The 22,840-nt window shown below is 39.8% G+C and overlaps 1 protein-coding gene across 1 annotated transcript; it reads left to right on the top strand.

The window, feature by feature from the left end:
* The first annotated feature begins 8,580 nt into the window (after positions 1-8,580).
* On the top strand, positions 8,581-15,001 carry LOC120737891. Its single transcript, XM_040038802.1, has 17 exons — positions 8,581-8,603; positions 8,772-9,222; positions 9,490-9,561; positions 10,084-10,158; positions 10,618-10,622; positions 10,690-10,694; positions 10,849-10,902; positions 11,340-11,462; positions 12,010-12,116; positions 12,278-12,336; positions 12,470-12,624; positions 13,619-13,747; positions 13,843-13,885; positions 13,978-14,015; positions 14,190-14,277; positions 14,460-14,739; positions 14,842-15,001. The coding sequence occupies exons 1-17, from the start codon at positions 8,581-8,583 to the stop codon at positions 14,959-14,961; spliced, it is 1,827 nt and encodes a 608-aa protein (XP_039894736.1). The 3' UTR covers positions 14,962-15,001.
* The last annotated feature ends 7,839 nt before the right edge of the window (positions 15,002-22,840 follow it).

The raw sequence follows: 22,840 nt of genomic DNA, 5'->3' as shown, positions 1-22,840 counted from the left end.
CCGGGGGATTCCCATGATGCATTGAGTTTTTCCTTTCCAGTCACCTTTCTCACTCACTATGTATTAATAGACCTCTCTGCATTGAATCATATCTGTTATTAACCTCTGTCTCTCTTCCACAGCATGTCTTTATCCTGTCTTCCTTCTCTCACCCCAACCGGTCGCAGCAGATGGCCGCCCCTCCCTGAGCCTGGTTCTGCCGGAGGTTTCTTCCTGTTAAAAGGGAGTTTTTCCTTCCCACTGTCGCCAAAGTGCTTGCTCATAGGGGGTCATATGATTGTTGGGTTTTTCTCTGTATCTATGAAGCGCCTTGAGGCGACTTTTGTTGTGATTTGGCGCTATATAAATAAAATTGAATTGAATTGAATTGAATTTTATTAGCACTCATATAATAAATATAAGTATATTAGTGCTTAGGTTTTTTATACATTATATAGTAGCTAAATACACTAACCTGGTTTTGAAATAAAGGTGTTTTTTGTTTTTTTTCAATGATTCAGCTGAGAAGGCACATCTGACTCCTCTTATAGCATGGATGCTTTAGGAAGAGTTGAATAATTTTAATCCATATTTATTTAATTTACACACAGATAAAGCATAATAGCACACAATCCTCCCGCAGAATTCAGCATCAATCTCTGAGAAGCTATTTGTAGTTTGTGTTTGTTTTTTTTAACCACTGGAGGGCACCAGAGTGTAACAGTCACAATGGTGTGGTGACTTTTTAATGTAACATAAGTCGAGGGTTTATGGTCATTTATGTCATTAGTGTGCGCCACTGCCATCTCTGTGATTTATGGGAGCAACGTGCTTGCACGCGAATACATGGAGAGAGACGGACTTTGTACGTTTTACCCCTCCAGAAACCCTTTGCAACACTATGGGTTGTATGAACACTGTCTTTCATGTTTGATAAGCAGCAGCCATTTAACCAGGCCTTGTATGGTTGATGAAGAGAAGGTGCATTAAAGGATATGTTGTGGAATTCCCAGTACCAGTGTGATCGTGTTTTCTTCCTACTATCCTGCTAAGGTTTCTATCGCCTCCTCTCGACTACTGAACACAACCCAACGTTACAGGAGTTTTACTGACAAACATTTTTGAAGCATCCGTGCTACTCAGAAGTAAAGAAGTGTCATGCTTTGAGCAGCAACAGTATGTCAGCATGTTATCTGTAGATGATAAGAAGAAGAAGAAGAAGAAACTTGTTTATCCAACATCCTGTAAACTCTGGGGTGGTTAGGATTATCCATGTAATTCTCTCAACCACAGTTTCAAAAGTGTGCAGTTTGCAGCCAATCACTGTGTTGGTGTCACCAGCTCCTAGCAGACCACAGTAAAGTACACACCACCAGCCTTACCTGACTGATAGAAAATCTCCATAATTTTTGCTGCGTATACTAAATAATCTCTGCTTTCTGTGGAAATTGAGCCTGTTCCCTGTCTTGGTATTCGAGTTCAGCCTGTTGTTGATATAGAAGCCCAGATACTTGTATTCCTCTACCACATCAACATTTTCATCCAGCATGTACATGGGTCATGTCGCCACTCTCTTCCTTCTGAAGACAATCTTATTCACACTCAGAAGAAGATCCTCCCAGACCACTCCACAAAATCATTCACTAGTGATCTGGACTCCTCATCCTGCCCATCACTAATACATCCAACCACTGTAGAAACAGAACTAGAGTATTTCTGTGGCTGCTCTGAAAGTCTGAGGTGTGCAAGATTAACAGTATAGTGAAAGAACACTGTAATATAATTTATAATATAATTTAAAACAGCAACGTACAACAACAGAAAAACGGTAACAATGAGAAATCCACACGAGTTCCTCATGAAATTTCAGAGACTGGAAACTAAGAAACACATCATTTATCTTGCAATGATTCAGAACCTGATCTCTTTACAGCTGGTAAATTCAGTTGATTGGACATGATTTGTAAAGATACATATATAAGGTCACGTAATTGACAGTGCAGATCAAAGCACAAACCAAGCCATTAGGTCCAAGGAAATGTCTGCAGACATCTGAGACAGAATTGTGTTGGGGCACAGATTTGGGGAACGGTACAGAAAAAAATTGTAGCATTGAAGGTCCCAGGGAGCACAGTTGCTTCCAACATGTATAAATGGAACCATCAGGACTCTTACTAAAGCTGGCTTCCCTGCCAATCTGAACAAGTGTGGTAGAATTGCCTTAGTCACATCATAAAAAAAAAAGAATTTATGATGTGCTTACTGAATGCCTCAGGCAGCAGACCCAAGAAAAAAGGGGAGCAAAAAGAGGAACCGTCATGGAAGACAGGCTCCTGCCCGGCATATACCACCGACAGATAGAAGAAGTAGCTGATATCAAGAAATCCTACCAGTGGCTTGACAAAGCTGGAGCGAAAGACAGCACAAAGGCACTTATCCTGACAGAACAGGAACTATTTCTAAGCACAGGATTGGTAGAAGCACTTGTCTACTACACCAGGTGAGACCCGATATGCAGACTGTGCAGAAATGCCCCAGAGACAATTCCGTATCAGTGGAATATGCCTAATAGGGTGGTTGTGAATGCTCGAGCTAAGTTGCTGTGGGACTTTCAAATACAGACGAACAAATTGGTGATGGCTAATCAACAGGACTTAGTCATGGTGGACAAGCAGAAGAAGACGGCTGTAGTAATAGATGTGGCGATACTGAGTGATATCAACGTCAGGAAGAAGAAACACAAGAAGCTGGAGAAGTACCAAGGGCTGAGATAGGAGCATGAGAAGATGTGAGGAGGTGAAGGGAACAGTGGCAACAATGGTCACCATGGGGACTCGACAGTGGCTCCAGCCGATCCAATATGGACTGTAAAACTCCGTTGTTGTGAATAAAAAAATAAACCATAACAAGTACGCTAACTAATCTGGGTCTTTACTGGGGTAAAGACAACTATATTATGTCAATATCTGTTATTTTGCCTTTTTTGCAACATGTGAGCAAGGCTTGAATCTTATACGTGGAATAAACTTAATTTGAAGAATACATCTGACGGAAAAGTTTTTCATACAGAGCTTTCAATTGTGCAGCATTTGTCACGAGGTTTTTAAGCTCTAGTTTATTCTGGAAGAACATTGATCATTTTATGTTTCTCCCGCAATGTAATCTTCATTTGTGCAATAAAGCATTTGAGCAAAATTGCAGACATCAAGGCTGTATCTTTGAGTTATTGTTGTTTGTGTGTGCTGGAAGGGAGGGGGATTTAGCAAAGATGCTCTATTGAACTGAGATCTGGTGGAGCCCATTTGAGTCATGTTCAAGAAACAAGTTTGAGGTGATTTGAGCTTCATGAGATGGTGCATCATCCTGCTGGAAGCAGCCATCAGTAGATGGGCACAGTGTGTTCATAAAGGAATGGATAGTTTCATATGCGAGATTTTGCCACCCTGTCTGATTTCCATGCCACCCTAAGAAAGTTTCTCTCAGTCCACCCCTGTTTAGAACTTTTAATTCAATTCAAGAAATGAATAGTTGGTTGATATGTTACTATAATAATTAGTAGTAGTAGTACTGACTTTGGTTAAAACTATTTTTGTTTTACATTGGTACCCATGGTGAAAGTGATGTGATGTAACGCTATAATAATGATGGCTCTTAATAAATTTTAAAACTTTAGAATCTTCTGTTCAAGTCTTTTTAACCTCTTGTAATCTTTGTTGTTTAGCCCCGACTGTGTTATCTCACATCACATGACATCTAAAAATCAAAGGTCACTTTAGCCTTCACTGTTTTACAACCCCACACACCTTATAAGTGGGGTGAACCATCTAATCAAGCAACGATTTCAAATGTTTTTTAGTAATCGCATTGGATTTCATGTGCATAGTTTCTTTTGTAGTGTTGTGTAAACATACCTGTGTTTTATTGGGGATTGTGAAGACGCTTAAAGACGGTTAAATAAAGACTGACCAAAGTGTCATAAATTTATAAAATGACTGGGCAGGGATCTTATCTTTGTTCCTCAAGTTCGTTATTGCCCCTATAAATACCAGATAAAGCCTGAAGTTGAGATTTACTAGAAAATGAGCTGAACATTGCAGTGCCACATAAATATTGAAGCATTATTTTTGTCTTTTAGTTTCTGTTGAGATGCTCATATTTGAAAGCATCAGCTATATGGAGATAAGTTCAGCAAGAAGAAAAAGAAAAAAGCAGCATGTGGGGCGTCGCTCAGAGCAACTGTGACATGTTTTATATTGCACAATGATAATAACCTCCATGGGTAGCTGTTCCACTGTAAATCAAACTCTATTAGCGGGTACAAAGGACACGAGCTCAAGTTGGCATTTGATCTTTGATAAGATTTCATGTGTATGTGTACTTCTTCCCTATTTTCCTTTCCTTTTTAAATCTCTTCAGTCTTTTCCTGCATAATGTAATATAACCATTATGCAGTACTACTTTTTAATTCTTGGATTCTGTTTTAAAGTGTGATTCATGCACAGTCACTCCAAAGTAACCCAATTTTTATTTATTTTATAATGAAACGTGCTCCACCTAAGTTAAATGTTTTTACGAAAAATAACACCAAAATAAAACCATCCATTAAGGATAAGTGATCCTTCCAGAATTTAAGAAACAAATAATCTTATAAATAAGCTTTACTCTTTAGTTATATAGCCCTTAGTTTAACTTTAACTATGAAATCTGCTCCAAATAAGGTATAACCATAGAAAAATAGAACATTTTCTACAAAGATATAACCAGGCTGAATTTTGGGGCAGCTTTTTTCAGGAACTCTTCTTTCTCTGCTTCACTTTCTTTGGTTTTAACTAACATACAATGAGGAATAGCAAATGGTAATTTTAATAATGTTTTTGATGATCCAATAAGATGCCATCCAGAAGTCAAAATTTTGAAATAGTAACTCAAAACCTTGATTAAACTCTGCCTGGTAATTTTTTTATTTTATTTTTTTCAGTGGTAGAAAAAAGCTCGCATGTTTTCTTGTGCTAGGCTCACAACTTAATAAAAATAAAATTAATCTCAAGTTTTGGTATTCATAAGTCAGGGGTTGGTGGTCAGTGTTGGAAAGAAGCTTCCATAATTTGGTATGCTAGGATCAAAGTTTACTTGAAAAGAGATCCCCCCCGGTTATAAGTACAAACAAAATATATATATATATTTGAATTTCATTCATCTTTAGTATTGTAGCACCTAATTTAACCATAACTGTGATTTATCTTCATTCTGTATGGGTTTAATTATGATATATGCTGTAACTAAGGCATAGGCATAGAAAAATACAAATAAAAATTCTGAAAATAAAAGGTTTGGGGCAATGTTTTGTGAATTTCTTCCTTCTCTTCACTTTCTTTGGTTTTAACTGCCAATAAATCCAAATGGTCCACAGTAATTTTAATTCTAAAAGAATCATTTTTCTCTGCACTTCATAGAGCACATATGTTTGTGATCAGCACCATGTTGGTCTGGACTGGCCTTTAAAATATCCATTAGATAACCCAGCTGGTATAAAGTCATGGAAAATTGATTAGTAGATAAAAGGCTTGAAAAGTGGGCTTCCTGGTCATCGTCTCTGGGTGTGACCTGCACTTAGCACACTAAAGGAGGAGTGGCTGCTGATTAAAACTGCCAGTGGAGAACAATTGGCAGTTTTAAGCTCAAAGATTTAGAGAACTACAGACTCGGCCACTTCTGGCCTTCACTAACTTTTTTTCCCCCCTGTGGTAAAGTTGTTTTTGATTCTTCCAATGGCTCAAAAATTCATCCTCCTGTCTGTCATTTGGCTTGTTGTAGCCATTTTTGGTAAGTAGCCTGATTTTATTGCAACAACTTTAAAATCCTTATTTTTGTCAGTTTGATAGTGTATGATAGAGTGACAGGGTAGAGCACATGTTAACAAATTAAAACATCAGATAAACTTTAGAGGTGAAATATTCATTTTAATATAGTTGTTTTTTTAATTGATTTAATTAAGCTTTCAGTTTAATTCAGTCTAAACTGTTATGCACACAGGTGGAGCTTTAATAGGCTTTATGTAAATAGTAGATAAATGGATTGTGTTATTTAAGACGTTGCAGTCATTCCTGATCCAAGATTACAGCTGTAACAGCAAAATGGAGAGCTAGCCATGACGTAAGACTGCCTGGATAAATGTCCTCCAATCAAAATATCTCAAATTAGGTTGAATATGAGAATATCATTTTCATGATTAACAGTTACTAGTTCCTTTCCCCTTATGTTTTGCTTCTATACAAATTCTTTACACTTGCCCAGGACTCATACAGTGGGGCAAAAAAGTATTTAGTCAGCCACCGATTGTGCAAGTTCCCCCACTTAAAATGATGACAGAGGTCAGTAATTTGCACCAGAGGTACACTTCAACTGTGAGAGACAGAATGTGAAAAAAAAATCCATGAATTCACATGGTAGGATTTGTAAAGAATTTATTCGTAAATCAGGGTGGAAAATAAGTATTTGGTCACCTCAAACATGGAAAATCTCTGGCTTTCACAGACCTGTAACGTCTTCTGTAAGACGCTTTTCTGTCCCCCACTCGTTACCTGTATGAATGGCACCTGTTTGAACTCATCATCTGTATAAAAGACACCTGTCCACAGCCTCAAACAGTCAGACTCCAAACTCCGCCATGGCCAAGACCAAAGAGCTTTCGAAGGACACCAGGAAAAGTATTGTAGACCTGCACCAGACTGGGAAGAGTGAATCTACAATAGGCAAGCAGCTTGGTGTGAAAAAATCAACTGTGGGAGCAATCATCAGAAAATGGAAGACATACAAGACCACTGATAATCTCCCACGATCTGGGGCTCCACGCAAGATCTCATCCCGTGGGGTCAAAATGATCATGAGAACGGTGAGCAAAGATCCCAGAACCACACGGGGGGACCTGGTGAATGACCTGCAGAGAGCTGGGACCAAAGTAACAAAGGTCACCATCAGTAACACACTACAACGGCAGGGAATCAAATCCCGCAGTGCCAGACGTGTTCCACTGCTGAAGCCAGTGCATGTCCAGGCCCGTCTGAAGTTTGCCAGAGAGCACATGGATGATACAGCAGAGGATTGGAAGAATGTCATGTGGTCAGATGAAACCAAAGTAGAACTTTTTGGTATAAACTCAACTCGTCGTGTTTGGAGGACGAAGAATACTGAGTTGCATCCCAAGAACACCATACCTACTGTGAAGCATGGGGGTGGAAACATCATGCTATGGGGCTGTTTTTCTGCCAAGGGGACAGGACGACTGATCCGTGTTAAGGACAGAATGAATGGGGCCATGTATCGTGAGATTTTGAGCCAAAACCTCCTTCCATCAGTGAGAACTTTGAAGATGAAACGAGGCTGGGTCTTCCAACATGACAATGATCCAAAACACACCGCCCGGGCAACAAAGGAGTGGCTCCGTAAGAAGCATTTGAAAGTCCTGGAGTGGCCTAGCCAGTCTCCAGACCTCAACCCCATAGAAAATCTGTGGCGGGAGTTGAAAGTCCGTGTTGCTCGGCGACAGCCCCAAAACATCACTGCTCTCAAGAAGATCTGCATGGAGGAATGGGCCAAAATACCAGCTACTGTGTGTGCAAACCTGGTAAAGACCTATAGTAAACGTTTGACCTCTGTTATTGCCAACAAAGGTTATGTTACAAAGTACTGAGTTGTATTTTTGTTATTGACCAAATACTTATTTTCCACCCTGATTTACGAATAAATTCTTTACAAATCCTACCATGTGAATTCATGGATTTTTTTTTCACATTCTGTCTCTCACAGTTGACGTGTACCTCTGGTGCAAATTACTGACCTCTGTCATCATTTTAAGTGTGGGAACTTGCACAATCGGTGGCTGACTAAATACTTTTTTGCCCCACTGTATGTTTGTAATAATTGTGTAACTTGATCAGCTTTCTTTTGCAACCATTGTGTATCTGGGCTGGTTTAGCACATATATAAGCAAATTTGACCAGTGTGTTCATGTCAACAATCTGACATTAATTGCCATTTTATTATTTTATGACCCTGTTGTTATACCACATCCTTCTGGCAAGGCCACGATCAAGGAAGTCTCTTTGTTCACTTCAGATCCTGCAAACTGTTTAATGCTTTACATGTCTGAATTCTAAATGATGGTTGAGTGAACTTTATGTTTTCCATGCAGAGTCTGTGTCACTGCTGGTGCTCTCTTACTGAGACTGAGAAATGACCCTACTTAGCTCTTTGTTTGATGTCTTGCATCATTAAACATAGACTATATGATCCTGCTTTAATAACTTTGATATAATTTTTTTTCTCTGGCTTGTTTCCTGGGTATCACATTTCAAAGTTGTGAACAAAGGTTATCATATACTAACTACTGCGTTTTAACACAACTCTTAGCCTCTTCAACAAGCCCATTGTTCCTTCAGTGGGCTGGTTTCAGTCATTATGCAAATGTACTGTTTATAAGATTGGGGAAACCTGCAGTCAGCTGAGACTGAAGAAGTCACTTGGATGAGTGACGAAACGTTTCTCCCACAAAACGCTACGTCCAGATGAACAGAATCAACTTTTGGAGATTTACTTTCCTGGATGATTGAGAATGCATCAAGATGGTTTAACAACTTCAATTTTTCCCCCCTCTGGCTTGTTTCTTTGGTATTGAATTTCAAAGTTATGAAAAAAGGTTATTATGTACTAATTACTGCATTTTAACACAACTCCAACAACAACAGGCCCTGCAACTCCAACAACAACAGGCCCTGCAACTCCAACAACAACAGGCCCTCCAACTACAACGACAACAGGCCCTCCAACTACAACGACAACAGGCCCTCCAACTACAACAACAACAGGCCCTGCAACTACAACAACAGGCCCTGCAACTACAACAACAACAGGCCCTCCAACTACAACGACAACAGGCCCTCCAACTACAACGACAACAGGCCCTCCAACTACAACGACAACAGGCCCTCCAACTACAACAACAACAGGCCCTCCAACTACAACGACAACAGGCCCTCCAACTACAACGACAACAGGCCCTCCAACTACAACAACAACAGGCCCTGCAACTACAACAACAACAGGCCTCAACTACAACGACAACAGGCCCTGCAACTACAACGACAACAGGCCCTCCAACTACATCAACAACAGGCCCTCCAACTACATCAACAACAGGCCCTGCAACTACAACGACAACAGGCCCTCCAACTACAACAACAACAGGCCCTCCAACTACAACGACAACAGGCCCTCCAACTACAACGACAACAGGCCCTCCAACTACAACGACAACAGGCCCTCCAACTACAACAACAACAGGCCCTGCAACTACAACAACAACAGGCCCTCCAACTACAACGACAACAGGCCCTCCAACTACAACGACAACAGGCCCTCCAACTACAACGACAACAGGCCCTCCAACTACAACAATGACAACAGGCCCTCCAACTACAACAACAACAGGCCCTGCAACTACATCAACAACAGGCCCTGCAACTACAACGACAACAGGCCCTCCAACTACAACGACAACAGGCCCTCCAACTACAACGACAACAGGCCCTCCAACTACAACAACAACAGGCCCTCCAACTACAACGACAACAGGCCCTCCAACTACAACAACAACAGGCCCTGCAACTACAACAACAGGCCCTCCAACTACAACAACAACAGGCCCTCCAACTACAACAACAACAGGCCCTCCAACTACAACAACAACAGGCCCTCCAACTACAACAACAACAACAGGCCCTCCAACTACAACAACAACAGGCCCTCCAACTACAACAACAACAGGCCCTGCAACTACAACAACAACAGGCCCTCCAACTACAACAACAACAGGCCCTGCAACTACAACAACAACAGGCCCTCCAACTACAACAACAACAGGCCCTCCAACTACAACAACAGGCCCTCCAACTACAACAACAACAGTCCCTCCAACTACAACGACAACAGGCCCTCCAACTACAACGACAACAGGCCCTGCAACTACAACGACAACAGGCCCTCCAACTACAACGACAACAGGCCCTCCAACTACAACGACAACAGGCCCTCCAACTACAACAACAGGCCCTCCAACTACATCAACAACAGGCCCTGCAACTACAACAACAACAGGCCCTCCAACTACAACAACAACAGGCCCTCCAACTACAACAACAACAGGCCCTGCAACTACAACAACAACAGGCCCTCCAACTACAACAACAACAGGCCCTCCAACTACAACAACAACAGGCCCTCCAACTACAACAACAACAGGCCCTCCAACTACAACAACAACAGGCCCTCCAACTACAACGACAACAGGCCCTCCAACTACAACAACAACAACAGGCCCTGCAACTACAACAACAACAGGCCCTCCAACTACAACAACAACAGGCCCTGCAACTACAACAACAACAGGCCCTCCAACTACAACAACAACAGGCCCTCCAACTACAACAACAACAGTCCCTTCAACTACAACAACAACAGGCCCTCCAACTACAACAACAACAGGCCCTGCAACTACAACAACAACAGGCCCTCCAACTACAACAACAACAACAGTCCCTCCAACTACAACAACAACAGGCCCTCCAACTACATCAACAACAGGCCCTGCAACTACAACAACAACAGGCCCTGCAACTACAACAACAACAGGCCCTCCAACTACAACAACAACAGGCCCTGCAACTACAATAACAACAGGCCCTCCAACTACAACAACAACAGGCCCTCCAACTACAACAACAACAGGCCCTGCAACTACAACAACAACAGTCCCTCCAACTACAACAACAACAGGCCCTGCAACTACAACAACAACAACAGGCCCTGCAACTACAACAACAACAACAGGCCCTGCAACTACAACAACACCAACAACTCCATTTAAAGGTAATTCGATCCCTCTGGATCTAAATGTTCACTGGTTATAATGCTGATATAGTGTTTCGATCGTGGCTCAAGAGTTGGCAGCTCGTCATGTAATTGGAAGGTTGCCCCGGCTCGGACAGTCTCGGTCGTTGTGTCCTTGGGCAAGACACTTCACCTACCGCCTACTGGTGATGGCCAGATGGGCTGATGGTGTTATATGGCAGCTTCACTTCTGTCACTCTGCCCCAGGGTAGCTGGGGTTACAACTGTATCTTGCCTCCACCAGTGTGTGAATGAATAGTGGAATAGTAAAGCGCTTTGAGGGTCTGTAAAAGCACTATATAAATGCAATCCCCATTATTAATAATGTTATTTCTAAGTCTCTGTGTGTGTGTGTGTGTGTGTGTGTGTGTGTGTGTGTGTGTGTACTCGCACTTGTTTTGTTTCTCACTTTGAAGATCCCTGCAACACAAATCCCTGTGGCACTGGAAGCACCTGTGAGGTCCGTTATAACGACACATATGTATGCTTGTGCCTCGCTGGTGATTCCTACAACAATGTTTCAAAGAGTTGTGAACGCTGTAAGTATTTGTTTGTGTGCCGCTATGAAGATTTTACTTTTTTTAACAGTGACATGAATGAAGATTATATAGCAGTATAAAACACTACGTGGGCTGGAGGAAGATTAGTAGATCACTGAAGGACAGGTCATTCAAAACAATATGTACCTCTTGAACTAGCTATCTCCCAATCAGTTTAGTCGGACATAAACAGTAAGTGAGTAATGTTGACTGTTAGCCTGGCTTAGCCAACTTAATGCAATCTGTGAAATACATTTTAATGTTAACATTTTAGATTTGGTTTACTTTATCCATGCAAAAATAAAGTGTAAGAATGACAAATTGGATTTTGTTTTTTTGTTTTTTTTCTGGGGTTTATGTCTGGGACTAACCCAGCTAGCCTCCTGTCTTAACCTTAGTTAAGTACCTGCTAGTTGTAGCTTGATATTTAACAGACAGACACTGTATGAGACTAGCATCAATCTCCCTCCTTTCAGCAAGAAAATGAGAGATATAAAATATCATTTTATTAGATTTTCGCTTTCTTCTGATATTTTCTTGTTTTCAGCCAAAGTCTTCCCTGGAAATCTTCAAGTGAAAAAACCATTTAAAGATGAAATGACAGACACCACATCAAAGGAATTTATAGAAACTGCTAATGAAATCATTGCTGAGGTAAGTAATTAGGTAGTATTCTCTATCAATAAATGTGTCTTTATGGACATTTTTTGAAAATGCACTTGACATTACAAGTTATACTAAAAACAATTTCATCAGTTATTTAATCAATCTTAATAGTCATACTGAGCAAAACATATTTTCTTTTGAAAACACAGCTGGATGAAGTTTATAACGAGAAGGACGGTTACTCCAGATCTATAGTGCTGAAACTCCTGTAAGTCTCAGACTGACAACAGCTTTTACTATAAAATCTTTCAGCCTGTTTCACATCAATGTACATTAACATGTTATTATACTGCACAAATAAATGATGCAATCATCACTAAATGTGATTTCTGTCTTTACAGTCCAAGAACCACTCGTGTGTCAAGGGCAAGCTCAGAGGTCATTGCATCAGTACAGATCATCTTCGAGGCCAGTTCTGAAATCACAGATGATCAAGTTGTACAAACATTATTAACAGAGTGTACGGACTGTAGCGTGATTGAGAAGACATTTGAGAGTAAGTTTGTTACCTGTACTCTAGCACTGTCACGGTTCTGGGTCATTTTGACCCAGCTTTTTCTGTTTCTTATATTTTGGTGTTTTTCTAGATTATGTTCATTATATTTATGTTCTGATTCTTGAGTTGTGCTGGTCTGATTGTGTATTATGGGTTATATTTTCTGTCAAGTCCGTGTCTTAGTAAAGTATTTCTTGTTTCCTGTTTTACTTTGAAGGATCATGTTCATGTCTGATGTCAGTGTGCTCAGTTTTACTTCTCCCCTGTCTCGTTAGCCTAATTTCTCCCAGCTGTGTCCCCCTCCTGTTTCCCATTCCCTGATTACTCCCCTGTGTATACAAGCCCTGTGTTTGCCTTTGCTCTCTCGCGTGTTGTACCCTCAACATGCTGTGTGTTTGTCATGGTCAGTCCTCTAGCGCCTCTGTTGTGAGTCTTGGTTTTGTTTTGCTTTTTTGAGTTTTACTTTATGAGGAAGTTTTGCCAGCAATAAAGCTGCATTTTGAGTTCCAGTCCCGTTTTGAGAGTCCTGCATTTTGGGTCCTTTCTCCTGCCTGCCTGCCACACAGCACAGCCATGACAAGCACATTGTTTTATGTCGATATGTATCTAGAATAAAACTCACAGTAGGAATAGATTTGTTTTTAGAAAGAATATAATTGACAAGATGTGTTTCAGTATCTTTTGTACTAAATCTACACTTCTGTCGAAATGAAACTATTTCCACCATCTGTCAAAGATAATTTAGTTGTAATAAAAATATAATGGATGTCACAATCAGGGCAGCTGCTGCCATTGCATGTATTGTAATCTTTATTTATAATTCAGTGATTTATGATGTTCTGATGATCATGATATTTTGAAGATGAAGTCATGCTGTTAATTTCAGTCCAGGGTTCATTTCATGGCATATTAGTGATTCATTTATTTTACTGTTGTACATGTTACGAAACATGTCCTTGAGTACTGAGGCTTTTTTTCTCTCCGTCATTTAAAGTTACAAACCTGTGTGATGACACTCCCTGTGATGAACACTCCACAAACTGCAAATCAGGCGATGGAGCTTTCAGCTGTATTTGTAACCAAGGCTACATGCAAACAGACTACAGTAACAGAATGTGCATTGGTAAGACAATTTCCTGAGCAAAGTAAGTGGCGTGTGTGTCTGTGTGTGTTTTATGTAAGCAAACGACAAACTGTCTCAATTTTTCTTTTTTACAGCTTGTCCCCTTGGGGAAAAATTGAAGGATAATGAGTGCGTGCCGTAAGTACTCCTTCCCCTCCTGTTTGTCCTCTGTTGATGTAAGGTTGCTTTTAAATAGAAATCCTAGAATCAACCTTCTTCTTGTCTTGCAGATGCTCATTTGGTTATTCTGGTTTTAACTGCTCAGAAAGTGAGTATACTGCATGTTTTTAAAGTGAAAGCAGAAGCATGGTTACTTAATGACAGCTATTTAAAGAAAAAACTCACAAGATAAAATATAACACATGATACAATAGGTAGAAAGGTTATTCAAAAGCTGGAAAATGCGATAAAAGTTTATGTCCTCTTCATTGTGTTTTATTAGAATGGCAGCTCATTCTGGTAATTGTGGGCTCTGTGCTTGGAGGACTGCTGCTCATAGCCCTCATCCTTCTACCAGTAGTAGCTACCCAGTAAGTTTCTTACCAATAACAATAACATCTTTCATTTGCCCCCATAAATGTGAGAAAGTGTTTTTCCTCATTTTGATTTAGGCTTTATTTTAGATGCAAATGCAATTAAAATCAAGAGAATTTGTTCATGTCTGACAGACACAATAGTGAATTCTAATATTATTTTACTGCTGTGATTTCAGAAAATTAAACATGAGCTTCAAGAAGAACAAAAGTGCAGAAATGGAAAAACCCTACACTAACCTGAGTTCTGCCGCACAACCAATGGCTAGCAACAAGTTTGGCCACAGCCAGGGAGTCTCATTTAACAGGTCAGGCAATGGCAATTCAGGTTTTCAGAATGGTGGGGTGCCTGTGTTCCCACGAGCTACCACCATCACCAACATCTGGGACAACAGGACCAACCTGGAGATGAAACCAAGCAATGGCCAACAAAACTTTAGACATATGAACAGTGGTTCGGTGAGTATGTCTCTGTGTGTATAGAGAACAAATACCCTCATCAGGCTTTTTGGTTTCTTAGTGTTTGGCATTAAATTCACTGTCTCTTTTTTTCCTCTGTATCGGTTATATGATGAATCATACGATCAGGCTCAATCTCAGAACAACTCTTGTGCCCAGAATAAACCTACAATGAACCCGTATACTCAGAACCAAGGCCACAGCGTACTACACACACGATGATGGAAGACGCTACTAGTAGTACAAAATCAGAAAGGCTCACTGTACAATGACAGGTTTATGTTTTTAAATGTATTTTATAATTACTGTATGTAATGAACCTTATTGAATCTTATGTACAGTGGGGCAAAAAAGTATTTAGTCAGCCACCGATTGTGCAAGTTCCCCCACCTAAAATGATGACAGAGGTCAGTAATTTGCACCAGAGGTACACTTCAACTGTGAGAGACAGAATGTGAAAAAAAAATCCATGAATCCACATGGTAGGATTTGTAAAGAATTTATTCGTAAATCAGGGTGGAAAATAAGTATTTGGTCAATAACAAAAATACAACTCAATACTTTGTAACATAACCTTTGTTGGCAATAACAGAGGTCAAACGTTTACTAAAGGTCTTTACCAGGTTTGCACACACAGTAGCTGGTATTTTGGCCCATTCCTCCATGCAGATCTTCTCGAGAGCAGTGATGTTTTGGGGCTGTCGCCGAGCAACACGGACTTTCAACTCCCGCCACAGATTTTCTATGGGGTTGAGGTCTGGAGACTGGCTAGGCCACTCCAGGACTTTCAAATGCTTCTTACGGAGCCACTCCTTTGTTGCCCGGGCGGTGTGTTTTGGATCATTGTCATGTTGGAAGACCCAGCCTCGTTTCATCTTCAAAGTTCTCACTGATGGAAGGAGGTTTTGGCTCAAAATCTCACGATACATGGCCCCATTCATTCTGTCCTTAACATGGATCAGTCGTCCTGTCCCCTTGGCAGAAAAACAGCCCCATAGCATGATGTTTCCACCCCCATGCTTCACAGTAGGTATGGTGTTCTTGGGATGCAACTCAGTATTCTTCTTCCTCCAAACACGACGAGTTGAGTTTATACCGAAGAGTTCTACTCTGGTTTCATCTGACCACATGACTTTCTCCCAATCCTCTGCTGTATCATCCATGTGCTCTCTGGCAAACTTCAGACGGGCCTGGACATGCACTGGCTTCAGCAGCGGAACACGTCTGGCACTGCGGGATTTGATTCCCTGCCGTTGTAGTGTGTTACTGATGGTGACCTTTGTTACTTTGGTCCCAGCTCTCTGCAGGTCATTCACCAGGTCCCCCCGTGTGGTTCTGGGATCTTTGCTCACCGTTCTCATGATCATTTTGACCCCACGGGATGAGATCTTGCGTGGAGCCCCAGATCGAGGGAGATTATCAGTGGTCTTGTATGTCTTCCATTTTCTGATGATTGCTCCCACAGTTGATTTTTTCACACCAAGCTGCTTGCCTATTGTAGATTCACTCTTCCCAGTCTGGTGCAGGTCTACCATACTTTTCCTGGTGTCCTTCGAAAGCTCTTTGGTCTTGGCCATGGCGGAGTTTGGAGTCTGACTGTTTGAGGCTGTGGACAGGTGTCTTTTATACAGATGATGAGTTCAAACAGGTGCCATTCATACAGGTAACGATTGGGGGACAGAAAAGCTTCTTATAGAAGACGTTACAGGTCTGTGAGAGCCAGAGATTTTCCTTGTTTGAGGTGACCAAATACTTATTTTCCACCCTAATTTACGAATAAATTCTTTACAAATCCTACCATGTGAATTCATGGATTTTCTTTTCACATTCTGTCTCTCACAGTTGAAGTGTACCTCTGGTGCAAATTACTGACCTCTGTCATCATTTTAAGTGTGGGAACTTGCACAATCGGTGGCTGACTAAATACTTTTTTGCCCCACTGTATCTGACTACAGTACAAACAGTCATAAACCAGTCATGTCTGATCGGGACTACTTTATATCAAGTTGGTGGCATGATTTTGAGGATTAGTCTCATTTTTTTTTTTATCTCTTTTGGTTCATTGAAGTATGAATTACTGAAGAGTTGTCTATTCAAACTGAATGAGAAACCTGGACATTCATGTCCAAATATAATGCGATAATGAGGAGCTGCTTAATATTGTTGTGTTATCCGATTAATGCTTCCTTCATGTATGAATTCACAATTTCTTTTTTGCATGTAAAAATTTTTTGTAATGAACTGAAATTTGATGTTTAATTCAGTTTTTGTGAATGACACGAGTTTCTTCTAATAAAATTATAAGAACCTGTTGCACATGTGTGTGCGTGTGTGTCAAAGATGTAGCCTTTTTGTCAAATCTGGTCACTTCCAATTACAACAAGGATATCGGTATCCAGTAAGGGTCAATCCTAGGAAGAGCAAAGATACTGCGAAGGGCCCTCAAGCTCTGAGCCTAAAGAATAGACTGTCCACAGTGTGAAAGGGGAATTTATTTAAATATTAAATTAAATATTTCTTTAAATATTTAATATTTATTAAAATTACATGCATACATGTACATTTCATACATACATACATATATATGCATATATATATATGTATGTGTATGTATATATATATATTATTAACAATAATATAAAATTATGCACAAAAGGAATTACTAATGTAAAAAAAGTGGTTTCCTTTATATATGTTTATATATAAATATATTTTATGCCCTCTTGAGACAAAGCACGTACAAACACCAAAAAACATTTCTAGCGTTAACTGAACTTCCAAAACAGAGCTACCTAGATCACTTAAATTACACAATTGAAAGCATATGTGTATTGTTTGTGTATTTATACACAAGCACTCATATATATTCAAATAATTTAAAAAAAAAAAAAAGTTCATTTACCTGTTACTACCACACATCAAATACGGTCGTTGGTACTTCCTGGCTTGTGTGCCACTAGGTAACAAAAGCTCAAACTGCGCCTAGCATCCTGGAGCACCATAAATATACTTTATTTATTCACTCCACATAAAATTGAATAAATAAATCATATAATTCAAAAACCATTTATTCACATTTCAACTTTTAACTATTAAAATTTTCAGCATTTTCCTTTTAAACAATTTTAAAGTGAAACAACACAAAACACTGCAAACCACAACACAATTAAATATAAATTACACAACCCGTTCTCACTCCCAAAGCGTAACATGTTACGCTAGGTGACAAATCGTCACCATATTACGTTTTCGGCTACCCACCACGTTCCTAAATGACAACCTCGGAAAAAAGAGGACATATGAGAACCCTGTGGACTGAATCTACACATGTTCGCTCTTTTTCTTCAAATCGCTTAGAAACACGCTATTTAACATCATTAAAGTCCTGGTTAAGGTCAGGAATAAGGTTATGGTCAGGGCTAGGGATAAGGTTAGGTTTAGGGCTGGAATACAGGGCTGGAACGTCTATTACCGCGGGAGCGTCATTGCACTGGAGTCCAGCCATAACCCGCCGCGTACCATAAGAACGCCGAAGGTCTCCTTTCGCGTTCCTCAGGTACGCCGCGGGACGTGACAAAACGTCGACATGTTACGCCTCGGGAGTGAGAACGCTCTGAAATTACAATATGAAAACAAAAAGAACATGCATATTCTCTGTCATATGGGAGACAGATATGTCATATGCCTGCATAAATAAAATTCTGAATCCTTTATCAACTGAAAATAGTTGTGGATGATCACTATACCTTTCTAATGTGACGTTGTTGTCCCGGCTCTCTTTCTCTCTCTCTCCCTCCCACTCTGTTTCTGTGCTACTGCGAGTGTAACTACCGCCCCTCCCCCCTCTTTCAGGTCCCCTCTTTAGGTCAAAGGGGCAGATCCAGCCAAAGCCCTTCATTCTTCAATGGAGGGAAGGCTAATCAACGCCGTAGCAAACAACCCGGAGCTGTACGACACCAGCTGCTTTCTGTACCGAGACAGGAATATAAAGGACCGAGCTTGGAGGAAGATATGTGAAGAGATCGGGCAACCTGGAAAGTTCATTCATTTCTCTTTTTACATTTTTGACTGACCGTAATAAATAAATCTGTAATAAACTCTCTTTTCCAAAGATGAGTGATTTCTCGATCAGATAGATTTATTTTTTTTATTATTTTGTTGTTTCAGCAACATTAAATTTAAAAACTGTACTTTTGAGTTAAAATATATATTTATAATTTTAATGAATGAAAAATTAAAAAGGCATGAACATTTTTTTGTATCGAAAAAATATCGAACCGTGACACCAAAGTATTGAACCGAACCGAACCGTGAATTTTATGTATCGTTGCACCCCTAGTGGTTATGTGGTGGTTATATCTTTTACTAGAGCAATGTTATTCTCTCAGTGTAATGGAACATTTTGTATTCCTTTACTTTGTACAGTTTTACAAAAAAGAAAGAGAGAGAGACTTTATTTTCATCATTAAATCCTGCCAAACACAACAAGCAGCCTGTTTCTTGGAGGATGAGGTGCTGTGAATAAAGAATGTTAAGCTAGCTGTATAGCTGAAATTACGTTGCCTGCAACAAACTTTAGTGAGAACAGCATATAGAGTAATTAACCATTTAGCTTTGACACCACACCCGTGCAGTCAATTGGCTTCCTAACAACATTCAATCAGCATAAAAAGACTCCAAGGAACAGGGCACTTGAACACATGAGAGGAACTACTATTACTCACTAGCGGTTATTGATAGGGCCACATGGGTGGTTGCCCAGGGCGACATCGTGGTGGGGGTGGCATCACAGGCATCTCCAAAAAACAAGTTGCTGGTACTCATACTGCCCCGACATCAGCGAGCGTTTTGGAGATGGCATAGGCACCGGTCGGTTTTCTGCCGCCCATTTGCTGGGAGTAAGGGCGCCCTCCATTTGCGAGGTGCGCCTGCTGCTTGTGGCACAGGGAGGAGAGGGTGGGGTGGCAGGGGATTCGCTGGCTGGAACAACATCTAATAACCAACTCGCAAAATAAAACAAAATAAAAACAAACAAACAAACACCAAAACAGCAGACATTATGATACAGATTTTTATGATACACGTGTTTTTTTCAAAATTCGATAAAGAGAGCACGAGAGCCCTCGGTACACCTGCTTGCTGCTGTGCTGAAGTCAAAGTAAACTTTATTGTCACCTCTGCTATGTACAGGCGAGGCCCAAGTTACAGCAGTGCAAGTAAACAAACAATAAATATAAGAAGAGTAAGAAAATAAATATATACTTTAGGACTAGGGGTAAAGGGATCAATAACAATTTAAAATTTATAATTTACAGCAGAGATGTGCAGTAACGCATTAACTTGTAATGTGTTAGTGTAATCCGATTACTTTTTTCAAGTAATGAGTAAAGTAAGGGATTACTATTGCAAAAACGGTAATCAGATTACCGTTACTTTCCCGCAGGAACGCTGCGTTACTGCGTTACTAAAACCGTGATTTTAGTAGAATGTCTCATGACAGTGACGTAAGCGAGTGCGACGTTCGTGACAACAGCTGTGTGCAGATCAACAATGGATAATATATCGAGTGCGGGAGAGAGTATGAGCGTGCAGCATTTAAAGCGTGGAAGTACTGACCTTACTTTGAGTTTGATTCCATAAAAAGTGATAAAAACATTAGTGTCCATTGTGCGTGGGAAGAAAACTTTTTTTTACAGTGAAAAAAAAACCCCTAAACTTCCAAGCAAGCACCGAGTGCGCTACCACGTAATGGGAAACTCACAGAGAAACTCGTGGATTCTTCCACTGACCGCTGCTGCACACCTGCACCAGGGTAAACCTCCGCCTACCGCAGTCCTGCTTTACAGATGATAATAGAGCAACAGGACTGCTAGTTTTTGATTTTATTTATTTTCTACTGTGTTTTACTTGCATCTATTTGAAAGAGTGAGTGTAAACAAAAAAAATCATTTTATGTGCTGGAATGTGCAGAAAATAGGTTTAAATATTAAACAAATTTCTTCCAGTCAGAGAATGTTGCATATAATTTAATTTTTGCTTGATGCATGAAGTTAAAAGATTAAAACTAATAAAACAAGTTTTAAAAAGAGACTTTTTCATTTGTTTACATTTTGTATGATGGATTATGCAGAAAAAGTAGAACTGGGCTGAAAGATCTATCGCTTTATCACCTATTCAGGTTGTAAATCGTGTTTTTAAAAAGTAACTAAGTAATTAATTACTTTTGAAAATAAGTAATCAGTAAAGTAATGGGATTACTTTTGGGGGGAAGTAATCAGTAATTAGTTACTGATTACTTTTTTCAAGTAACTTGACCAACACTGATTTACAGTTTGATGATTTAAAGTCTCACACACAACCTGTCGACAGGGGAGGGGGCCAGCTACTTCCAAATACAGCACATTTCATTCATAATGTTGTAAATCCAAGCCCATTATGTAGTCATGATTTGAATCCTGGGTTGTGTGAAATCCCAGAAATAAACCCTAGACAAAGCATATCTGTGAACTAAGGTGTAGGTCTATTAGGTTATGTTGTGGTGATCCTCGGGTTGGGGGATGGGTGTTCTGGAGTGCAAAATTAAAACCAATGGAAGATGGACAAGAAAAGTTCAAAGCCATCAGGTGCTCATTTTAGGAAAAAAAAAAGGAGGAGAATCAAGCAAAAGATACATTGGATAAAGTGTCATTGGATAATGGCAGGTCATGTATCCTGAAACAATCAGAATCATATTTAGAATACTTTATTAATCCCTAAGGAAATTATGTGGGTTACATTTGGTCCAAGAAGAAATTCTAAAAATAGTATCAGTAACAGACTAAACTCCAAACAATACATCATGTTACAGCTTTTACACATTTAGGAAATAGCACTAATACACACAGCTCACTCAATTATAAATATCAAGGATTAACAGAGGTGATTATAAATAAATATCAAGAAAATTGACAAGAATATTCCAGAGTAGAAAAGAGCGTGTAAAAAGGGTGTAACTATTGCAGTGTTTACAGTGTGTTAGATGGAGGAGTTGTACAGGTAGATGGCCATGGTCAGGAATTGTTAACTGTGTTGTTCAGTTAACAACTGAACAACACAACCAAGTAAAGACGTACTCTAAGAGATTGTTGTCAGCTGTGGGTCAGAAAGGGTAGATTATTGACTATTAATCGCCATGGGGCTAATAATTTTGGATGTCTCATTATTGCCCTTTCTTGTTTCAACTCGGTGTCTCAATAAAATATGCTAATTAAACTTAGTGGACATTGTTTTTTTGGAAACAGATACACTATACAAAACAAAGACTTGTTGTTAATGGTTATTTTCACACTGAATTCAGGAGTGTTGTCTAATTTCATAAGGGGGGGCTAATAATTTTGCCCTCAACTGTATATACATATATATATATATATATATATATATATATATATATATATATTAGGGGTGCAACGATACACAAAATTCACGGTTCGGTTCGGTTCGATACTTTGGTGTCACGGTTCGATATTTTTTCGATACAAAAAAAATGTTCATGCATTTTTAATTTGTCATTTATTAAAATTATAAATATATATTTTAACTCAAAAGTACAGTTTTTAAATTTAACCCTAACCCTTGTGCGTGTTTTTTATTTTGACAGCGAATGCGCACCTGCGGACCACTTATGTGCAGCCCTGGTTATTTAGCTCATCATATTGCAGCCACAGAAATTCTTTTGTCCATGAAACCATAAAGCTGCACTTTCTTTTTGCCTTATAGTCTGATTTGTCATAACTTCTCCGTTTTGTGGTAAGCTTTTCTTTGGCTGTCACTTCTTCACCCTGACCTGTCTTATTTGGCTCAGCAGAACTGAAATGCTTTTACACGCTCACTCACATAAGCTCAGCGATTCTCTGCGCGATCAACCTCTCACATGTTTAAGCTTGCTGCGGGAGATTTCACTTGTCATGTTTGCATAGTAAGCTAACGATTAATAAGACGATGTCAGAGGAATTGGTGCACAAATTATCATCACTCACAGATCAGTGCTGCCGCTCTCTATACACAGTTCGCACGATTGCAAAGTGAAAGCAAAAAAACAAGCGCAAATTCAAACGCGACTTCA

The sequence above is a fragment of the Simochromis diagramma genome, unplaced genomic scaffold (genome assembly GCF_900408965.1).
Source record: "Simochromis diagramma unplaced genomic scaffold, fSimDia1.1 OVJJ01000402.1, whole genome shotgun sequence".
NCBI lineage: Eukaryota > Metazoa > Chordata > Actinopteri > Cichliformes > Cichlidae > Simochromis > Simochromis diagramma.
Note: the sequence above shows the minus strand (reverse complement) of the source record. Positions and strands in the feature narration are given on the sequence as shown.